The sequence below is a fragment of the Puntigrus tetrazona genome, chromosome 23, assembly GCF_018831695.1.
Source record: "Puntigrus tetrazona isolate hp1 chromosome 23, ASM1883169v1, whole genome shotgun sequence".
NCBI lineage: Eukaryota > Metazoa > Chordata > Actinopteri > Cypriniformes > Cyprinidae > Puntigrus > Puntigrus tetrazona.
In genome coordinates this window covers 9,918,845-9,941,334 of record NC_056721.1, presented here as the reverse complement: position 1 = coordinate 9,941,334, position 22,490 = coordinate 9,918,845, and the positions used below count along the sequence as shown (strand labels likewise).

The 22,490-nt window shown below is 37.1% G+C and overlaps 1 protein-coding gene across 5 annotated transcripts; it reads left to right on the top strand.

Moving 5' to 3' along the window:
- Positions 1 to 326: 326 nt before the first annotated feature.
- Positions 327 to 21,288, top strand: sgk1 (serum/glucocorticoid regulated kinase 1). Of its 5 annotated transcripts, XM_043224507.1 has the most exons (15): positions 327 to 345; positions 471 to 590; positions 723 to 844; positions 3,769 to 4,008; positions 11,655 to 11,852; positions 12,614 to 12,674; positions 17,556 to 17,631; positions 17,916 to 17,991; positions 18,106 to 18,294; positions 18,408 to 18,539; positions 18,962 to 19,198; positions 19,300 to 19,395; positions 19,536 to 19,691; positions 19,823 to 19,912; positions 20,095 to 21,288. In XM_043224507.1, the coding sequence occupies exons 3-15, from the start codon at positions 767 to 769 to the stop codon at positions 20,260 to 20,262; spliced, it is 1,797 nt and encodes a 598-aa protein (XP_043080442.1). In that variant the 5' UTR covers positions 327 to 345; positions 471 to 590; positions 723 to 766; the 3' UTR covers positions 20,263 to 21,288. The 5 variants fall into 5 exon arrangements, with proteins under 5 accessions (XP_043080442.1, XP_043080445.1, XP_043080444.1 ...); XM_043224510.1 differs by lacking the exons at positions 327 to 345; positions 471 to 590; positions 723 to 844; ... (1 more) ...; positions 11,655 to 11,852; positions 12,614 to 12,674 and adding exons at positions 15,165 to 15,302; positions 15,478 to 15,595; XM_043224509.1 differs by lacking the exons at positions 327 to 345; positions 471 to 590; positions 723 to 844; ... (1 more) ...; positions 11,655 to 11,852; positions 12,614 to 12,674 and adding an exon at positions 15,167 to 15,302.
- The last annotated feature ends 1,202 nt before the right edge of the window (positions 21,289 to 22,490 follow it).

The window sequence follows — 22,490 nt, the reverse complement described above, 5'->3', positions numbered from 1 at the left end:
TTCATAAATGATTCTTGACCAACAGAATCCAGGTAGGACTGAGAGAAAAAGAAAAAAGAGAGATGCTGTGTGTGTGAGTCAGAAGAGGGTTGCAGCACTGCAGCGGTTCCTGCAACGGCACTGGTCAGGCTAAACACACCCTTCCCATCCATCAGCCTTCATTCATCCTTCGCCCATCCTTCCATTCACACAATCAAAGCAGCGGAGAGAGAGAGAAAGACGCTGCGATAGAGAGAGCATCTGCTTCTGCAGAAAACGCAGGGGGGAAGGGAGGAGGAGAGAGAGTGTATCGTGCCATCGGGAAGAGCAGAGAGCTTCAGAAAGAGAGAGAGGGCAGAGAGGAAGGTGTGCATCTCTCCGATTGCAACACTCTCTCTCTATCACATTAACAAGGTGTCTGTTCGGCTCCATCTCATTCTGTCTGTGTCTCTCACACACACACACACACATACACTGTGGTGGTGCTGCAGAGACATGCTGTGAAATCCAGCAGCATCATCGGGACGGACTCGCAGCTTCAGCGCAGCGCTGATATCATCGGTCAGCAGTGACAATCATAACAACCTGGACAGAGGAGGACGACAACACAGGTACGGCCACACACACACACACACATGTGCTTGTCAGGCAACAGATATCACAGATTTGTGTTGTCGTAGTTGCTTCAGGCATCACAGAAGAGCTCATAATGTTGTTTTCACCTTCTCGTCCCTCTTTTAAAGGCATCACGCTGGGGTCCGCAGAGTGCGCGGGCCGGCCAGAGGCCATGAGGCTGGTCCATAATGCAGAGAAACAGTCTTTCTCCTTTAAGAAGTGCTCTGCTTTCCAGTTTGTGAAGAGGAAGGTGAGTGTATGAGAATGCTGGGTGCAGAACTTCCACGGCTTGTAGAGACTTAAAAGTGCTGGAGACATGGTCTGGCAGGTAATGCGTGTGCTCTGACATGTTGCACGGGGGACCAATTTACTTTGAATTGGGTTCATGCCATTTCCATAGAAAGGTTTTAAGGGTTTAAAAGTATTTTTGTCTGTGGAGGAAGTGAAGTTTGTATATTTATCTGTGGTTATGGATATAAAATATATGCATGTATGTGGTTATTTTGAGTAATTATTTTCATGTTATGAGCATTATTAAAATTATGTAGTATTTTAAGTCGGCATGTAAGAAAATATTAAATAAAATATATATTTTTCTAAATAAATAGTAAATTACATAAAAATTATATATATAACAATTGAATATTCAATATCAATTCATATTTCATCATCCTCAGCCAATAGCCAATTTTGTACCTGTATATATTGTATAAATACATGCTGTTTGTGTCATGGCTGTGAGGCCATTTGTGAATGCACACATAATTTTTTCAATCTCATTCGACATTAGTGTTGATATTGTTTATGAATGTCTTTTGTCTGCAATTGAACAAAAGCAAAATTGCCATTCCAGCTTGATTTGTGACTGCCGTAATGGCCAATCAGAACAGAATTATTTATTTAAATACAATGTATTTGTTTTGGTTATAGGCGAGAAAGTGATTGTGGTTTGGGATTGAGTCCAGACTCCTACATACACACACACACACACACACAGCAGATGGAGTGTCAGGGAGTGACTCAGTGAGACGGTTTTGTTGGATTATTATGTATTTATGTGTACACTGAGACAGAGAGAAGAATCTTCTGGAGTGCCAAGGTTGATGTTTGTCTTTTGTAGGTCAGCGTGCAGTGTTGTCTCGAACGTGTGCTGCATAACTGGAGGGTGCTGTGTGTTTTGACTTTTGCGGATTTGTTAACTTGCTCTGTGCTCCGGACAACACCATACACACAAACCGATGTTTTCCTCTAGCGACTAAAGTTTGGTGGGTTGCTGAGTCATCAGTAGAGCTTGTGTTTGGAGTGGTTTATTGAGTTGCCATTATGCTTCAGTGTTTGATTCCTGTAAAGAATGATTCATGTGCCTGACATGCAGATCAAAACAATAACACGCTGAAATGGCTACTGCACAGAAAAGGCAGCATGTCAGATGAGGTGAGATTAATATATAAAATCTTTATATAAAATCAGCCCAAAAATATTTTTGTTAGTTAGTAATTGTACATAGTGCCACATTGAAAATTCTTAATTAAATTTATTCATATATATATATATATACTGTATATTTAAATATTTACTATTTCTTTTAAGAAAGGCTTAAGCAAAGAGACTAAATGTTAGTGGACCGCCACACAACATACAATGACATAACTCTGAAAATCTGATTTAAAGAAGAGAGCACTGAAATGTTAGTATCTGTGACTGTGAATGTATATGAGATATTGGGAAGCATTGTTTTCATTCATTTCAGGATTTTTTTTTCTCCATTGTTTCCCTCATTCTAAAAAAAGACAAAGGTTTGATCGTGTAGAGCTTTGAGATTGTTTTTTCATCTGGCTGTTTGGTCGCTGTATGAAATGAAGTGAGAAGTGGAAATCTCTCAGCCTGTGCTCGCCGTGAGTTCCAGGATTTCCTGGGGCCTAGAAAATTGCTTTTCACTCAAGGGATTGAAGTCATTAAATACATTGTAAACTACAAAGAAGACATACGACCCTGTGCCCTGCCTCTTTTAGTCAGTCACTGCTGGTGATTTGGAGGACGCCTTTCAGATTTCATTGTTTAACTTGTAAAGACATAACACGGGTACGGCCCTGAGACGCCTCATTCTGTTTAACACAGGAGCAAATGCACCAATCCAAAATTCATATTCACAGATTGCCTTAAACCGTTCAAGATGTTTTCACATGAAGATTATTGCCTACTTTGAAAAAACATGGTGTTTGATAACTGGGATTCACAAGAGCGTTTTGCTGCAAATAATACTGCATCCCGTATGATGAAAAATCACAAATAAGATCTCTATAATATTACACGATGGAATATAGATTAAAACGTTCTCTTATGCAGTGTCACGTGTCTTGTCTGCCGTATCAGAAGAGATTTGAATGTCACAAAACTTCTCAGAACCAAATAATTTGAGTTAGGCCTATACTAGCCATATATATATATATATATATATATATATATATATATATATATATATATATATATATATGTATACATGAATTTACATGTCTATATTTATGTTCAAAAATGCATAGTGTATATATAAATAAATTATTAAATATATATATGTTCATGTGTGAGTATAATATATACATATATATAATCACAATACATATACATTATGTAAACAAAAACATTTATTTTGGGTGCAATTAATTGTGATAAATCATTTGACAGCATATATATATATATATATATATATATATATATATATATATATATATATATAATTATTTAATGTCATTTTATGTCATATTATTTGTATACTTCTGTAATTTTATCTTGGTAAGCATTGTATTATTATTTTATTTTACTTTTATTGTATTTTATGTTACTTTTAAAGTCAGGTATTTTAAGAAGTTTTCAGAGGGGTATCAAATGCAAAGCTGATTCTTAAGAGTAACTTTTCTCAGAATGCCATTAAATATCCTAAGCACTGTACTCCCAACATATTTATTCTAGATGTTGTTAATACAAAACATGGTTTCATAAGCATTTCATGGAAATTTATTAGAGTTACCACATGACCAGTGGAATTTGTTTCCTGGACTTGTGGGTTCAAGTTAACCACCAACTTACTGGTTACCAACCCTTGAGCCTTGAATCAGCTTTCGGCACCACTCATTATATAATGCACAGATGTAAAACTCTTTGATGTTGTGCCTCCAGGTGCGCAGGTGGATGAGGAATCCGAAGGTGAATGTGGAGAAGGTTCAGTCTAAGGGCTTTCTGTCTCCATGTCCGAAATGTCAGGAAGGCCAGGACCTCTGGTACACACACTTCCCAGCTCCTTACGGCTGCTGCCACTACAGTCCTGGAGGATACTATCTCCCTCACCCTCCCAGCCCTCTCTGTCAGCCTTGTGCCCCTTGCACACCTTGCCAGACAGACAAGAACAAGACATGCAAGGTCAGAAAACTGTCTGTTTATTAACTTTTCTGTCATCTGTTAATTGTTTATTCATGCGTTAATTCTTCACAAGTGATATTGAGCCTTGCTTGACAGACGATTTTGAAAAAAATGCTGTTTTGTCAATAGTGTATATTTTCATTGTTTGATTGGAACGGTTGAAGGTTGAAGATTATTCAAAAATATTACAAAATTAGAAAATATTAGAAAATATTTTAATGAGACGAAATAAAACATACAAAATGCATTCGAGATATTTCATAATTTGCTCATCTTTAATAATACCTGGCAAAATACCCACTTGAACTTAAAAAAATGATAATAATAATAAATACTTGTCTGTGTTTACTTAAATCTGACTCATTCCTTTCAGGGTTTTCAAACTAGGGCCTACAAGAGATTTTTAGGCAGTCTGTAAAACGCTTGAGAGAAAATAAAAGTGTTTTATTAAAAACATTTCAACAAATAAGCAAAAAATAAAAAAAAAAAGCTATTTTATACAAAAATATAAAATACAAAGATTTAATACATAAAAAATACAGTAAAAAAGTAAAATAAGGAGATATAAGTTGAATCGAACAGAGCAGAATTGAAAAAATTGATGAAATTAACTTTTTGTAGTGACTGGTGAGAGTAGGATTCAGATTGAAAGATATCTAGATATCAGACATGCAGAGAATCGCAGTCATAAATAGGGTCTAATCATTTCTACGCCATGCAACTTCAGGATCTACCAAAATGCTCTTAATGTCGTTTTTTTCCCCCCATTTTGCTTGTTTGTTCTGATCCCTTTGCAGTGCAAGCTTTTAATCTTCTCGTTCCATAGGGATGCATAAGAGGCTGAGTATGTTGTCTTTCCATTTAGCAATGCTAAACAGCTTCCCAGGGTTGGACTAGGTTAGCTGAGCTGAGTGCTCTCACACTTTCTCCTACGGTTTTTTCCCCTGACTGTTTGATTGGCTTTCAGAAACAGTGAGTATTAGAGAGATGACACAGAGCTCAGAGGGAGTCTGTATCTCAGTCGTCCCTGCAGAGAGAGAGAGAGATCACACATGACAGCATCGCTGCTCGCTATATGTGCCCTCAGTTATGTAACAGACAGGCAGCCTGAAATCGTATTGTATGTGTTTTGTTTTTCAGGGAAGCGTTTGTATAGCAAACTTTCAGAAATGTGCTCTGGTACTTTAACTGCAGAAGCATATAATTTGATTAATTACACAATGGCATGAAAATTAATAGGTTGGAAGCTAACAGAATTGAAATTAGGAGTTAAACTAGGCCTTGCTCAGTGAGGAATAATGGTAGCTTGCATAAGGTGTCAACTTGAAATTTTAATGTCATAGCGATTTGTGTGATTCGATCAAACATGACGGAACGTTTTACAGCGATGCAAACCAACTAACATTACAAAACATCACAGAATTTATTTTACCCATTGCTAATGCTTCAGCTAAACCTTGAAGTAACAGGCTTTTGTTTGGACACAGCATACATCTATAAATTGCATACCAAACTGACAATTAACAAAAAGAAACAAACATAAATAAATAACTAAATAAATGTGGGAAACGTTTTAAACAGAAAAAAGGAAAACCTGAAGAAACACCAGAAATATTATTTTTATAAATTGCCAGTTTTTAATTTTACAGGGCATAACATTTTGCACTTGCACTGAAGCATTTTAAATTGAAGGTTCAGTTAATATGATATTGTGATAAACTAATTCAGGAGTTATAAAGGTGGTTTGAAGGTTTAAGTAGAAAAATTTATTAAACATTTTATGAAACACTCAAGCAGAAAATAAAAAACTGCTATATAAATAAATGGTATATATAAGATATAGAACACAAATATAATATAAAAATAATTGTAGGGTCCCTTTCAAATGGACATAATATTTAGTTTTGAAAACCTCTTAACTAACAAGTTTTCAATTTTTCAAATTTTAATATTATTATTTTATGCAACCTATTAGCCTAAATGTATAATATATATATATATATATATATATATATATATATATATATATATATATATATATATATATATATATATATATATATATGTTGGTGTGTTTGCAGACAGTCCGATAGACAGACAGATAGTGTCGATTACATAACAATGGCTAAACTTGTAGCCGTCTGAGATTGGTTGATTTTTGTGTTTGATTCGATAACCTCTTGCCTACTTCTCCTCTGCTTTGCCACAAACAGTTCTCAAATAACCCCGAGAACTAATGCCTGGGCTGTTTTATTCATGAATTCTGTGTAGGAGCTACAATGAGCGGCTTGTATATCAAGGTTAGGTTGGGTTAAAAATATATGTGTCCTGACAGGGAGAATGGGAGAGGAGAAGAGGAAATATTACGGCGGAGTGCAAAAGCGAGAGAGATGACACATCATTTTGTGTCCAGTCGGTCTCGAGGCTGAAGTTATGTAACGTGTATCAGGGTGCGAATGACGGCATCAGCGTCTATGAATGACTGAATTCATTCAGCAACCTGAGAGTAATATCGAATTCGGTTCATCCTTCATCCTCACTGTCAGATCAGATCAGTCATCCTTTTAATTAATATTACCCAAAGCAACAGCTTGATGTTATGATTCTAGTCTTCCCGAACTCTCCCCCAGTAACCCGGGCTGGTGATGGATCTGTGTTATGTTTCCTTTGTTTTGTTTTATTGACTCACGATCGTGTTTTACAGTAGATGTTGCCTGGAAGGATTTTTATTTCACGCCCTGTGAAAATATGGAGAGCAGTGGGGATCCTTCTCGCTCTGCGTGTGGGTTCGTGTGCTTGTTTGTGTTTGTGTGTGTTTGTGGAATTAATGTGGCAGAAAGACGCGAGGAGCGGGGGGCTGCGCCGATGACTCATCGCTCATGAGGTCTGCGGATCACACAAACGCACACACGCAGGGACAGATTTTACAGTGCCAGGTTTCGCCCGGCTTGAAATGAGCATAAAGTTTGATTGACCACACTGCGCCGGCCTTCAGTACTTCAGTGAGCTCGTGATGAGATCCTATGTGATTTATTTGGAGGATCTGCTGTATAATTATTGCATGAAGCAGATTGTTCCCGTCGAGATGATTATATTAACTGCCTGATTGGTTATGACTGATTAAACTCTTCAGTGTAGAGGGCCTCCTCATGTCTGTTTATTAACTTTTCGGTCATCTGTCAAATGTTTATCCATGCATTCTCATCCTTCTGGAGTGAGTCTTGAGATTTTTAACCATCTCGAGTCTTCTTCGACGGACACATTTTTAAAAATGCATTAAAAATTGGGGAGCCATGGAAGATTTGAGAGGAAATTAAGGATTTTAAAAATTACATGTGATGCTGTTAATTTCTCAGTTGCCTCTGCTAGATGGTAATGGGATTAAACGGAGCACAAATAGAAGGCCTCCTTTTGCTAGGTCTCCTTTTTAGATTTATCCCCCCAAAAAAGGACATCTTAAGGTCAGATTCCATTTAAAGTCAAAATAACCTCAACATTTTTTATTGCATTCTTAGTGAACTTAGTGATCTGACATATCCTAAAATGCTAACTTATTGCTTTATTCTCTCCTATTTCTGCTTTACCTAAGGAGATACGTCTGAGACAACAATAATGCAATAAAACAAATGTCTCACGAGCCATGAAAGAGCAACCTTTGAGCTATAAAATGTTCCCCTTGGCAAACAAAACCACAAAAACACACACTTCTATCATCATCTGTCCACAACATAGTGCATGTGTCATTAGTTCTCGTAAATTCAAAGCTGTTTTGATGTGAGTGACTGGAATTCCAGAGCTTTGACTCGTTGCGTAAACAAGCGGATCAAGCAACGGTTTTCCAAACCCCGCTGAGATGATGCGGACTTTGTTAGTGTGAATTTGAGATCTCTTGAATCACTGAGATTCTGTTGTAGTTTTTTTATATATATTTAAAATGTTATTTTTTTATTTATTTTTTTTTAATGTTTGAATAATTTTGTTAATTTTTTTCTGTTTTGGCCAACCTGGTCTTATGAAAAATTGTACCTCCGTGCACTTTTTGTGCAACACCTTTTTTACATGCCTTTCTACACTTTTTGCCGCAGTTGTGAGTGGTGCTAAATCACAGGTTCAGTACGTGAACCCCAGCACATATTTATCGCATTAATAAAGGCACAATATGTATTGCAGTGGTTCAAAATCTATCCTGCTAAAGATTTGCCCTACACCATATCCAACCCTAAACCTACCCAATAGTGTTATCAAATGCAAAACTGAAAAAGCATTAGCCACCATGACATTTCAACTTCACAGAATTTAACTGTTTTATTGAACCATAGTTACATGAGATTCGAACTGAAGCTCCTCGCCTGTTAAAACCCATAGATATGAAGCTATATATGTGTTTTCAAATATCCCAGCATATCATAACATGATATTCTTCAAGTATAATAAATCTGGTTCGTTAGAATTATAACTTTTTTCAAAACAGCATTTGTGTTATATAAGGCATCAGGATTAGTTTCTGAACTGTCAGCCAATTAGCAAAGTACTATTTTTATCTATTTGTTCACGCGTCTCGTCTCTGGCACTGTAACCCTTTGTCCCGGTATGAATCTCTAGTTGGGGTTAATGAGGCTAATGGTTACTAGGTTTCAAAGGAAAACACGCCACACAGAAGTGCTGTCACCAAAGGTCTTAAAGTGACAGCATCAGCGTCAGTTCCAGTCAGAGCTCCAGCTCTGGTCCAGGTGATTCTTTATCTCTGTTTTAAGCCCCGGCCCTTAACTATGCTGTTGCATTGCAAACTCTGGTTCTGTGCCAGTCGATGGTGGCTCCGAGCCAAATTCCCTCTCACCTTCCAAGCGTGGGCCAGCGGTGTCAGCTGGGTAGAAGTTCTTATAAGGAAGTTCATGACCTTCACCTACTTTATATATTTTCCGCTATCATGTTAAAGGAGCGATTATATTTAGAGAGCTTTGTACTGGTGCAAAAAAAGGCCTGAATCATTCTGTAATCTTTCCTGAATCGTTCTGCAATCCTCATACAAAGAAGCACAGCGGGCTAATAGATTTTAGGAGGGAAGTAATACTTATTCTGTGGGAATGAAATACTTTCCTGCTTCAGGGAGTGTTTAATTATGCTTACAGGATTTAGTGTGTATAGGGCTTTACTTTGCTATACTTTTTTTTTGCTAAAAATGATTCACAGCCAAAATGTTGTTTTTTTTTTAATTACAGGGTTTGTCAGCATTAAAATAGCTTAACGTGAAAACAACTTCTCTTTATGGCATGTCATGATGTAGATAACTTGGGTTGGACAGACAAGACTCGCACGCTAAAGCACTCATAAAATATTTTTAGCCTTTATAGAAATTGATAAATGGTAGTTGACACATGACTTGTTTATGAAAAACTGCATGCTAAAAATGTTGTGTACAATAGATTTAGTTTGAAGTATACACTTAAATTTGATGTTATCTGATATATTGTATAAAATATTTACACTACTGTTTAAAGTTAAGTATCATTACTTCTTTTTTAAAATAACTTTTACGCAGCCAAGATGCATTAAATTGATCAAAAGTGTCAGTAAAGCCAAAAATTGTAATAATCAAAGAATCTACTGTTTTTACTGTAAATAAAGTGTGTAATCTCTACAATTTGTACATACTATGAATTCAGGATAAATGTTAAGCATCTTATTAAAATTAATTAAAAGTGTAAACCCCTATTATCAAACCTAAAATATGGCAAATAGCAAAGAAACTACATTTACTTTGATATTATTTGAACATATTTTAAACTTGGTAGTTACAGATAAACATGTATAAATACATGTATGTATGTATGTATATATATATATATATATATATATATATATATATATATATATATATATATATATATATATATATATATATATATATATATATGTATGTGTGTGTGTGTGTGTGTATAATTAAAGTAATACTTTCATTATATTTAAATAATCCTTTGCCAGGAACTTTTTCTTCATCACGGGACATCTGTGCAGGACAGCTTTGCAAAAATATTTCACGTCAAGAAGGCTAAGGAAATGGGACTTTTAGTATAGTGTTCGTTCCCAGCTGGGTTCTGTGATGGGATGCAGAGAGAAGAAGTGTTTTGGGAATTCCACATAGGCCAATCCCATACAAGAGTTTGGGTCTAATCTCTTCAAACAGAATTACAGTGTGCAATTTAACCTCCCTGGCTACACACATAAACAGACACAAACATACCCCAGGGTTTCGAAAATATAACGACTTTGTATTGAGTAGAAAATCTCTGCCCGGTAAATACTGTCAGAGAGATTTTAGATTACAATAGCAGCGCAAAGCCTCTCATGCGAAATGCCAACTCACTGACTGTTTGGAGGACAGAGGAGGGAAGAGTTGCTGATTAACTCTTTTTTTTTTCTTTTTTTTTTATCTTAACATTTTCCTGTAAGTGTACTTACATAATCGGCAGCTTTTGATGTCGAAATATTCGGGGCAGGCCGAGTGTGTGTGCACAGGACTAGGCCCTTAAGAAAGGCTAGTTACAATTCCAAGATCACCTTTCCCTGGAATCTTTGCTTCATTCTCGGCATCAAAGGCTAAAGAGCAAAGTGTGTGTGCCTGATTATTGTGGATTATAGAATAAGCTTGAGTCGCTGCGGTGACGTCTTTCTCTGACCCTTGAGCTTTTATCAGCACAATAGCACACACACACTTCATTTTCAGCTGTGTCTTTGAGTCAAATTTAGATCTAGTCTTATGACCTTTCGAGGCAAATTTGCTAAACAGACACTTTTGAACAGTTTTTTTTTTTAAATCCAAAAATAGGTATTTTATCCTGTGAGTCAAGTGCTAATGCAGTCAGCTCATGCAAATTAACAATTTGCTATTATTCTTAGTGAATTTCTAAAAACCTTATTTTGTAATTTATGTATCAATTTGCCTCATTATTTATTTACTGAAGAAGCGTATGAAAAGAGATGCAGCATTGATGGCTTCTATTTATACTTTACTGTGCCACTTACTGTGCTGTTTTTGAATATCATGCTTACTCATGGGGTATTGTGACGTAGTGGTTAAAGTCTGAACTGGTAACTAAAGTTTTTTTTTTTTAACCCTGCAATAGTAAATCAATAATTTGTTGTCATTATGTCCTTGAATAAGATTGAGAGATTGTTCCTGTGCTAAGTTTTTTTTTTTGTAAAAAAAAAAATTGGGGGGTTAGTGGGTTCACGGACAATAGCATCCAAAGATACGACTTTAACTTGTGCACAAAACTGGAACATCACATAAAACATTCGCGATTAAAGCACCATTTCCATCCAAGTCAAAGAAAAATAATTTGTCACTTCCTGATGAACTGAGAGTATAGTTCCTAGTCATATCAGTCTAGAAAACTGCCACTTTTAATTTTTATTGGTACGCAATGTAACTACAGAAGAGAAATTTTAAATAGGAAAAATATTTTTAAACGAGATGCTTCTGGTCTAATCAGATTCAATGATCTATGCTAAGCTATCCTGTTTTCAAAAAAAGTAGAGTGTTCCTTTAAGGGTTCATTAAAAAAAAGTTTGGAATATTAAATGACTTATTACTACTACTAGGCCATATCGTTGCGATAGCTTAACTCATTTTTGTTTTTCAACAGGTGAGAAAATGGAAGATGCTCAGTCGACATCACAATGACGGTAAGGTGAAGGAGGCCGAATCAGAGGGGCATGTGATCTGCCCCTGGACGATGTCACCACTGCTGGGAAGCCCTGTGCTGCTGGAATGCTGCATCTGCAATGGACCCTTCATCACTTACGGGCACGAGGAGGCATGGCAACCACGTCAGCGCACACAGGTCAGCACACAAACAAATGTCTCACGCAAAAAAATGTATAATTATCATAGCATTAGATAACAAAATATACCGTACAATTACAGCACACAAACACACTTGCACAAAAATGCTTTCTGGTTGTCAAACATAGTGATTTCTGGAAGCGTCGAATTCCGTCCTCATATCCAGTTCTTCTTCATTCTTTGTTGCCTGAACTTAACTTTAGCCGCTTAGCTGTTTACACAAGATAAAAGAGCAGTGAGACACATGGGATGGAAAAGTTTAGCGTAGGTGCACGTGCAAAGATGTTAATACTATCCCTCACATATTTCAGTATTCTGTTAGCTGTCTCCCCAGGGAGGTTATTAAAGAAGTGGATTAGGGAAATTGCTCTTTCTGTCTCTATCCCAAGCTCTCGCTCACTTCATGAGAAAGGCTTGCAGCTCGGGTGCACAACTGTAAGCCAGATGTCACATGATTTCATTTTTTGCAGGCTGTAGATTAAGACGGATGTGACAGTTCATCTGACAGTCATAATTTTACTGATGAGTGTGCATGCATGATAAAACTGTTTTAAAATGTTCCATGTGATTCATCTAAAGCACATTTATTAATAATCCAAAATCCTAAGTCAAATATTCAGTGCCATCACTTTCAAGAACCAAGGCCTCAATCTGTCATTACTTGTGTATAAGCTAAAAGAGACATACTGCGACAACAAAAGAGTGTTTTCATTGAAGACACATTGGACTGACCTACATTACTTCTTTTTTTTTTCCCAGGCAATGGACCTTTACTACCATGGAGACCCTGAGTCTGATTATTGCTGTCCGTCTGACACCAGTAAGTTCCGTCTTTTTTTCTCCACCAGTCTTTTCTTTCTTTCATTGCTTTACTTCCGTACTCTCTCCCTCTCTTTCTCATTCATTTACCTTTATAACTCTTTCAGGATCTTTCTGCTTTTGGTCGTTGCACTTCCTTCTCTTTCCTTTTTGAGGTGTTTTGTTTCTTCTCCCTGTTTTTCTCTCTTGCTGGTATAAGCACAACCCATAATCACCTTGATCCATGTAGGCTTAGAGTTGAACCTTTAATAACTATTTTTAGGCAAGTGCTCAAAACAGCACTTCTGTGAATAAAACGCTCCTACACTGTTCAATTACAAACAACCAATGCCACCAAATAATGGTGGAAACGCACCACACGCATTTTTCACATGCATTGTATGCGCAAAACTACCCCAGACGCTGATGTGATTTATATGGGTGACTAGAGGAATGGAATGGATGATTTTAAAGAAAAAATCCTTAGGTTTTAAAGGGTAGAACATAATTTGTCTTAATTTCTCTATTTTGGGCTTATTTAACTTTTTTAACTATTTTAGGAATTTATAAACACCAAACATTTTTGTTTATTTATGCACGTCATAAGTATTAAATAAGGAAATCATTAACATTATAAACAAACATATAAAATGCACATAAAATAATGTTTTTATATATTATTTGGAATTTATATATATAGATATAAAGAACAGTTAATTATATAACTATATAAAGAACTATAAAGAACAGTTCGGGGGTCAGTTTATTTTATTTTATTTTTTCAAATAAATGCTGTTCATATTAACTTTTTATTTATGAGGGAAAGAATAAATAAGTTATTTTAAAGGTATAATATTTAACAATGTTTTTGTTTAATGTATTTGTATCAATGTATAAATGCTTCACTGGTTGTGATGTAACAAGGGAGATTTAAAGTAGATCAATCAGCCCATAATTAATGACTCACTCATAAATGGTCTTTTGCTGACGCTGTAGATAGAAGATTTTCAAGAATACTTTCACAATGACATGGCTGTATATTACCAGTCTTTTAAAGGTTAGGGTGATAAGCTTATCTGAAAAAAGGGCAAGTGCAAAAATATTTTTATCTTAATTCTTTGGAAAAAAAATGTCTTTCCTTTTTGTCCTGTCATAACTTAACGCTGAACCCAGGACAGAAAGGACAATGCAATCATTTAGCTGTCTCATAATTATTGAGTAATGCAGTACAATCCCTGTGAAGACACAAAGAATCAGTATAGCTGCATCTTTAATATATTTGTTTGTGTTCATATTACATTACTCATAGTCTATATTTGTCTAAATGATCTCATAAGCTCCAGAGTTTCTCTTGACGGAGTCACTGCAGGTGTGTTTGTTTACATGCATATTTGTATGCATTCATGTGAATCTGTGTGTGTGTGTGTGTGTGTGTGTGTGTGTGTGTGTGTGTGTGAAGGAAATTGCATAATACTTCTGAAACCAGAGTATGATCCAAGATCACATTAGTATGCATAATGTTTGGGTCTTAGTTCTTAGCCGCATTTAAATAAGATTTTACGTAATCTCTATCTTCCAACATAAATAAACAAAGCGTTTGGACACTTAGAACTGAAGCCCCGTTGATCTCTGTGTGCTCTCTCTCTGTCTCTCCATCCTTTCCCAGACCTCTATTCACTTCCTATTTACACAGAAAATGAAAGACTGAAAAGACCAGAGTGATATGATGAGCACAAGGAGACAAGGGGAAGATACTCTAAATTGGGAGTATCGAACTGAGAGCTTGAAGTTGAAAAGTTTCGAAACATTTCGTAAAACTGTTTTGAAATATAGAGAACCGCAAGGAGAGTAATGCGTGTCAGGAAAACATACAAAAACACACAAGAAAGTTAGATATTTTTATATTTACGTTTACAATTTAGCTATGAATTGTGATTTTTATTTAATTTTATTAGATTTAACCTATATTGATATAATTTTAATGCTTTCAATTGTAATTAAATAAACATCAAAGCAACTTTTGGCCAAAACAATGCTATAATATTATATTATATTATATTATATTATATTATATTAATTATAATATATTATAATTATATTAAAGCTATTGTAATACGATCATTTCTGTAATAGTTTCCAACTATTAATAATAATAGTTTCCATTTAGACTTTATCTCATACAGTCTTAAGTTTGTGTGCTTTGAGCAATTTGTGTGTTATTTTCATGCTTTACTAAACTGAAATTAGTGTTGAAGAGGTGTGGATAATTATTTAAGTATTTGCTTTATCTAAATGATCTTAATTAGTACATAAAGAATGCATCAAAAACGTTGCAAGACTCCATATCCGCATTAAAACTCTCTTTTTTTGGTCTCAAACGAGTTGCACTCGCCAGTGATGCTCAAAAAAATGCCTTCAGGTAGAGTTGTGACCGACAGCCCCTGTGTTCGTTTAGCTTCATCTTCTCGTGAAAATAGCGCAGCACATTGTTGTCGGGCTGGAGAGACTCCGCCCCGCAGATATCCGGTGTCAGATCAGCCCTGATGGAATGCGGCGGATTGAGAAAATTCTTTCACCTCCAAACTTCCTCATCAAGCGTGTCCGCGGCACTTTCCTGACCGTATGAAAGACAAAACTTCTCCGCTGTCATGTAAGTTAAATCAACTTTGTCGCGGAAAACTGTGTTGTGGGACTGTTTTTATTTTAAAGCCGCTCCACTGGAGGTGTCCGCTTATAATTAGGGTGTGCTGGAGACATCTGTAGGTGTGTTACCGCAGGGGCAGTGACCCGGTTTTAACACCTCACTCGTTTCTATATTGATCTAGTCTGATCAAGCCACTCGGCTCTACCTTTGCCAAACATAAGGAACGCTAGTCAGCCTCGGCTCTGCTAAGAGACTTGTCAGGATTTACAGCACAATGAGAACTTCTGCGGAACTTAAAGGTTTGTACTTTTCTCAAAAACAAATTAATCATAATAACCGGTTATATGTATAAAAAAAAACACAGCAGGCCTTTTGCGGTTCATTTAAACATCTGGAGGGTGCGTTAATTTTTTTTAACGTTAAATGCTTACTTAACAGTATTACTTAATCACTTGTTTGAGCAACAGCAGAACCAAAATGAATATATAAAATATACGCATTGAGTGCACGATGTTGTATTGTTGTATTTTTGTTTTATTATTTCCATGCACTGTAGCATAAACAATGTGAAACAACTTTTTGTAGGCGTGACATATATTTAATTGGTTTTGTTCGGTTAGTACTATTTATTTATTTTACTAATACTAGCATGTGAACAGCTAAAGTGTTTTGTTATAGAGATCTACTGCCACGATCTACTGTATAAAAAAGTGCTGCAAAATGAGATTAAACATCTTAAACTAAGTGGTTAACGTCAAAAATGTTTTTTGCCACAAACCAACAATTTATGAATTTAAATCTATTTGAGGCTTGGGTTCTGAGCTTTTATTATGACTTAATGAGTTGAATGAGTAACTTTTAATGACGTTAATTAATAGTCTGCTGGGGTATAGAGTTGCATAACTGTGGCAAACTAGGGCATTTCATGATCTTATGCAAATTTCCCGATACGGGCTCTGAATGAAAGAAGGGAAGAAGGCAGAAGAAATGAATTCTCATAGAAGCAATTAATTATGAGGAGTTCGACTCATTTCCGCGAATCGGTTCTTTCAAACAGTTTGAAAATAGTTCAAAAACAGATTCGGCTTGTTTTACGTCATGGTATGTTTTACACCCTGATATCGCGGTGTGGAAATACACTTCAATGTTTCATACGTAGCAACATATTTACCGTTTAATACATTTTAATAACGTTATTCGTTCAGTGAGTTGTGAGTAGACCCGGCAACGGCTCCAACTGACTCGTTCGGACTGTGTAGTGAACAAGTTCAACCGATTCATTAAAAAGGCCCCACACAGAACAGTCTATTCGCTGTTAATCCAGTCAGTAGTTTTCCAGTGAGTGCTGAAGTTTGGCAGGAGTCCCTGTGCTTTTGTCTCATTCATGCGTCATCTGTCACGACGGTTAAAATGGGACTTTAAGAATAAAAAAAGTGAGGCAAAGAGTGAAAGAGCTGCAGGAGGACTCATTGACTCTTGTGCACACGTGGATAGCAGTTGTTGTTTTTTTATCCTTTTGAAAAGGAATGCTGAATCAACCGAATATTTCTGCTTTATCTTTACACTTGTAGACGTATTTTGTTTACACTTGCAGTAAAGCAGCAGTGAGAATGTATAGCAACTTGTTTGTATTATGACTGTATTCTAAGGCAGGCAGGGGTGTTTATAAAAGAGAAATACAGTGACTCTGTTTTGAATCCTTCTGACGCTCTTGTCAACAGAACATGTAGTCCTTCTAAGCTTGTTAGATCCGGAAAGATCTTGAGTTGGGGGCGTTACGTTTTCGTTCACTCACAGCTGGCCCCTCATAGACGTCACAACCGACTCCGCTAGAACCTGTGGTATTTCGCCAGGCCACGCCCCCCGCTCGCAGAGACTCGCGTCAGGACACGCCCCGCTCTCTAAGAACGCCCGCCAAACCACGCCTCTTAGCAGAACGCGATCTCTAGCCTCCTCCCCCTGTCTTTTAAATAGTTGGAACAGTAGTGTAGGAGTTCAGTAGCGCTTTGTGTCGTTTTGGTTACGGGCCCGGAGTGGAAAACTACAGCAATGACAATCCAAACGGAGACGGGCGTCCCAGCTCCAGACTTGACCTACTCTAAAACAAGAGGACTAGTAGCTAATCTCAGTGGTAGGCTTTGTTTTTCAGATGAATGGAATCTCCTGAGCCAACTTTAGCACAGAATGGGAAGAATATTAAGTGATCTTGCTTTTAATGGACTTTTTTCTCTCTCTCTTTGCTTTTTCTTTTATGTGCAGCCTTTATGAAACAGAGAAAGATGGGACTGAATGACTTCATCCAGAAGCTTTCCACTAACTCTTATGCATGCAAGCAGTAAGTTTATTTTATGGAAATGTAAATGGTTGCATATTCATTTCAAATATGCATTTATTGTATGCATTTACAAACTTATTACAAATATGTGTTTATTTACAAAGTAGAAATGCTTTAATTAACCTTTTTGACATTTTATTGTTGTTAAAATAATTATTTTAGTAATATAATATTAGATCTACAGTAATATAACTACTCTTATACAGACATTTCTTTTTGTTTGTTTGAAAAGTTGTGCTTGTTAAAATCTGCATCTGATCATCAGTGGTCTTTTCTTTCCGCAGTCCTGAGGTCCAGTCCATCTTGAACTTGACACCTCCACAAGATGCTGAGCTGATGAACAGCAACCCTTCCCCGCCGGTAAATCTGCGTTTATTTATGTCACGAAACCATGCGTGTGCATGTGCATCATGCATCTTTCTACAAAACAATATGTTAATCAACTATGCTTAATTATCTTTATCTCTTCTCCAGCCAAGTCCTTCTCAGCAGATAAACCTCGGCCCTTCCTCCAACCCCACTGCCAAACCGTCAGACTTCGACTTCCTTAAGGTCATTGGAAAAGGCAGCTTTGGGAAGGTTCTTCTGGCACGCCACCGGAGCGATGAGAAGTTCTATGCAGTCAAGGTGCTGCAAAAGAAAGCCATCTTGAAGAAAAAAGAGGTATGGAACTCACCCCTTGGTGACAGATGTTTTGGGCTTTGGAGAAGGCATGTGATTAATAACAGCACAGTGGTTTTAGACCTCTTATCCTGACCTCTAAACTCTGACCTCAGGAGAAACACATCATGTCTGAGCGCAACGTGTTACTGAAGAATGTCAAGCATCCTTTCTTGGTGGGCCTGCATTATTCATTTCAGACTGCTGATAAACTCTACTTTGTACTGGACTACATCAATGGCGGAGAGGTGCGTTATTTCATTTGCATTTTTGTTTAAAGTTACACACAGCAGGGAGTGAAGCAATGTTTACAAAAAAGGAAAATTAAAAAGTCAAAGATGTTGGAGACAGTGAGGTAGATGCAGACAGAAAAGGGATATCCTGTCATGAGAAGCAAAGAGGAGCGGCTGGGCTCTGAATAGGAAACTCTCGTCAGGAAATGGCTGGGAGGGGAAAGTGTGTGAGGTATAGGAGCCAGATTTAGCAGCTATGATGGTTTAGACTCGGTTTAACTCAACAGACGTCTCTGAGGGGCTGTGGAGAGGGGGGGGGTACGTTCTCATTTCCTGCCATTGTTAGGGATTGTGGAGTCTAGAAAGCCTTGATTAAGTATGCCATTCAGGATATGGTATTCATAGCCTAATCGGTCTCCTCTCCTGTCTTTCCATAGCTGTTCTATCATTTACAACGGGAGCGATGCTTTCTGGAGCCACGTGCCCGGTTCTATGCAGCCGAGATCGCGAGCGCCTTGGGGTACCTGCACTCACTGAACATAGTGTACCGAGACTTGAAGCCTGAGAACATTCTCTTGGATTCTCAAGGACACATCATCCTGACCGACTTCGGCCTGTGCAAAGAGAACATAGAACCCAATGGAACAACATCAACTTTCTGTGGAACACCAGAGGTAAATAACGTTCACTTTTAAGTATTTGCTTTCAAACAAATGCCATTGCATTTGCGGCCTGTAAGCTAACTCGTCTTGATGTTTCTGCTTCTGTCCTGCAGTATTTGGCACCGGAGGTGTTACACAAGCAGCCGTATGATCGGACGGTGGACTGGTGGTGTTTAGGAGCAGTGCTGTATGAAATGTTATACGGCCTGGTGAGTTATCCCAGCGAACTAAATTGATTTCATGCCTTTTAATTCAATGTATTTAACTAATTAGTTTAATTGAATTGGAATTGCCTTGAGTTACTTGGCTTTTTACATGATTGCTGATTGCTTTTATGGTTTCTCCACAGCCTCCGTTCTACAGCCGCAACACAGCGGAAATGTACGATAACATTCTGAACAAGCCACTGCAGCTCAAACCCAACATATCTAACGCTGCCAGACACCTGCTGGAGGGCCTGCTGCAAAAAGACCGAACCAAGAGACTCGGCTTCACTGATGACTTTGTAAGTGTTTATATATACATATGTAGTTTTTGCGTACACTGCATAGTTTTTGCTATTAAATATATTAACCGTGTATTAAATAGCAGTTTGTTGCTCTTGTATCTAATGCATCGTCTATTTCACTTTTACAGACCGAGATCAAGAACCACATGTTCTTCTCTCCCATAAACTGGGACGATCTAAATGCCAAGAAGCTCACGCCACCCTTCAACCCCAACGTGGTACGTTCCACTGCTCTTCTGTTGACTTTGAGTTCTTGCAACATGGCACTGGGTGCTATAGATAAAAATGACATAACCGTTCCGGCATGATTTGTGATAAGAGATTGCGGAGAATCCCGCTATGCAAATATCACAGTTTCAGTTGATTTCAATCGTGTAATTTTGACGTGTTTTTGTTTCAGACGGGTCCTAATGACTTGCGGCACTTTGACCCCGAGTTCACCGACGAGCCGGTGCCTAATTCGATCGGCTGCTCCCCGGACAGCGCTCTAGTCACAGCCAGCATCACCGAGGCGGCTGAGGCTTTCCTAGGCTTCTCTTACGCCCCTGCCATGGATTCCTACCTGTAGTCGACGCAGAAACGCCATCCAATAGACTCTTACCTGTAGCTCATTACCATGGAAACGCTGTCCCATGGAATCACACCTGTAGTGCATCACTATGAGAAACGCAAACCCCGTCTCATTTCCCTGCCTCCAGATAGGGGGCATTTGCACATGGCGTACGGCAGCTCAAAAGGCCTTTGTTAAAAGGCCTGAGTTTTTTACACAAAAAAAAAAAAAGACTTGTCATCTTCATCGACTGCATCCAAATGCACGATTTCTCCTCCGCTTTCACCCCGGGTTGTGTCAGAGAGACAGATGGGGAAAAAGAGAGAGAGAGAGGATTGATGCTGATGGAAGTTTGTTATGTACTTTTCCTTTCTTGAGATTTATTTCCAGCTTATTTACTTTTATAGGATTGTCAGTGCTAGACTTCATTGTTTTGGATGGATTGGATGTGTGTGCGCGTGCCTTCGATTAACACCCCTTCACACATGTTTGCTTAATCTAAATCATGTGATCTGGCACGTCAGTCTGTGTCGGATATAAATACAGTCAACGTGACGCTAAAACCACTAAACTATATCAGCATCTGATGTTTTTGTGATCTTTCAGTTGCGCATCTGGGATCAAGTTGCACATTTATCTTCCTAATTTAAAGAGCACTTCCTCTTTTGCGTTATTCTTGTTCTTTTGATTCAAGTGGAAGGTGCTAGAGGGATGTGCTGCTAATGTGTGTAGATACGCACTCGGACCAAGGAATCAGACGCCTCTGTTTTACCTTAGTCTTCCAGCCTCCTAGGATGTACAGTAATCGTACAGCTCAGAAATGGGCCAGTTTGTCTGAACATCACATTCCATGGAATATGACTGTATGATTATTTAAGTTTGTTTGTATATTTTAAGGTCTATGTATTAGTTTTAATGTATATGGAACAAAAACTTAAGGTATGCTTATGTGTAACTATAAATGTACTGTAAAATTGTAAAATGTTTGAATCATGTGACCTTGTTTGGTTCGCAATAAAACTTTATGGTTATTTTTCCCCAAAACAACTTGCATCTGTTTTTTTTATTTTCTTTAGATGAAACTAAATCAATGGGTCATATAATATAAAAAAACATCATTTAAGAAATGGTCAAGCGTCACATGCCATGAAACAACGTCATCGGTTTCCTCAGCCGGCCAAAGGTTGCTTTTAGTACAGTCTTGTGCGTCATTTTACTTTCCCAACCCAGTGCTCACGCCATCCCTGCACATTGAACCCCGTCTTTAACCAGCTATAATTTTAATTTCTCTGGCAGCTGTCAATGTTTGTATGTATTAACTGCAGCTCCTGGAACTGCTTTTCTTAGTCCTGGTGTAATGGTCTGAGTAAGTTCACTAGAAATGCTGCACTTGAGGCCTTAAACTAGGTCACGCATCAGTGAAATGATTGGTGATTTGTTAAAGGTAAACCTGAGCGTTGCTTTCAAGAGATTTCAGAGACAAGCCATGCAGGATACACATGGAATTACAAGCTGTAAAGATACTTGGGCTCTCAACCGGCCAACATGGCTATGTGATTGATAAAAGGTTTCTTAATATAACACTTATTAATTACCTGCAGATATGTAATGTTGTGTCTCAAAATCTCACAATTGAAATATGTTTATACTTGTTGCGTGAAGAAGGCTGATAAATAGAAGATCTCTAGTATTACTCTATTAGATCTCTTATCCACTAGCGCCCTCCAATGTTGCTTTTGAAACTAATACACATTAATACACATTTTTCTCTTCTCATGATCTGAAGCCAGACCTTCAACAAGATAAATACATGCAAATGTATATTATTATATTAATAACTATATAACTATATTATTTATAAGTATGTATAAATAATTAGATTTTTGTTTGTGTGTGTGTGTTTACACAGACAACAGTTGTGGTGGTTTATGAAGTTTTTCAGATGCACTTAAGTAAAAAAAAAAAAACAGCCCTGGAACTTTTGACTTTTCACGTAATTACAATGATCTCGCCAGTAGATGGCTCTATAATACAATAGATGATGTTCTAGAACTAAAACGGTGATCTTTTTTTCTTTTCCATTAAGCAAATAAAAATAAATAAAATAAATAAATAAATAAATAAAATACAAATAAAAAAATAAAAAATAAATAAATAAATATATATATATATATATATATATATATATATATATATATATATATATATATATATATACACACACACACACACACACACGGTTATTA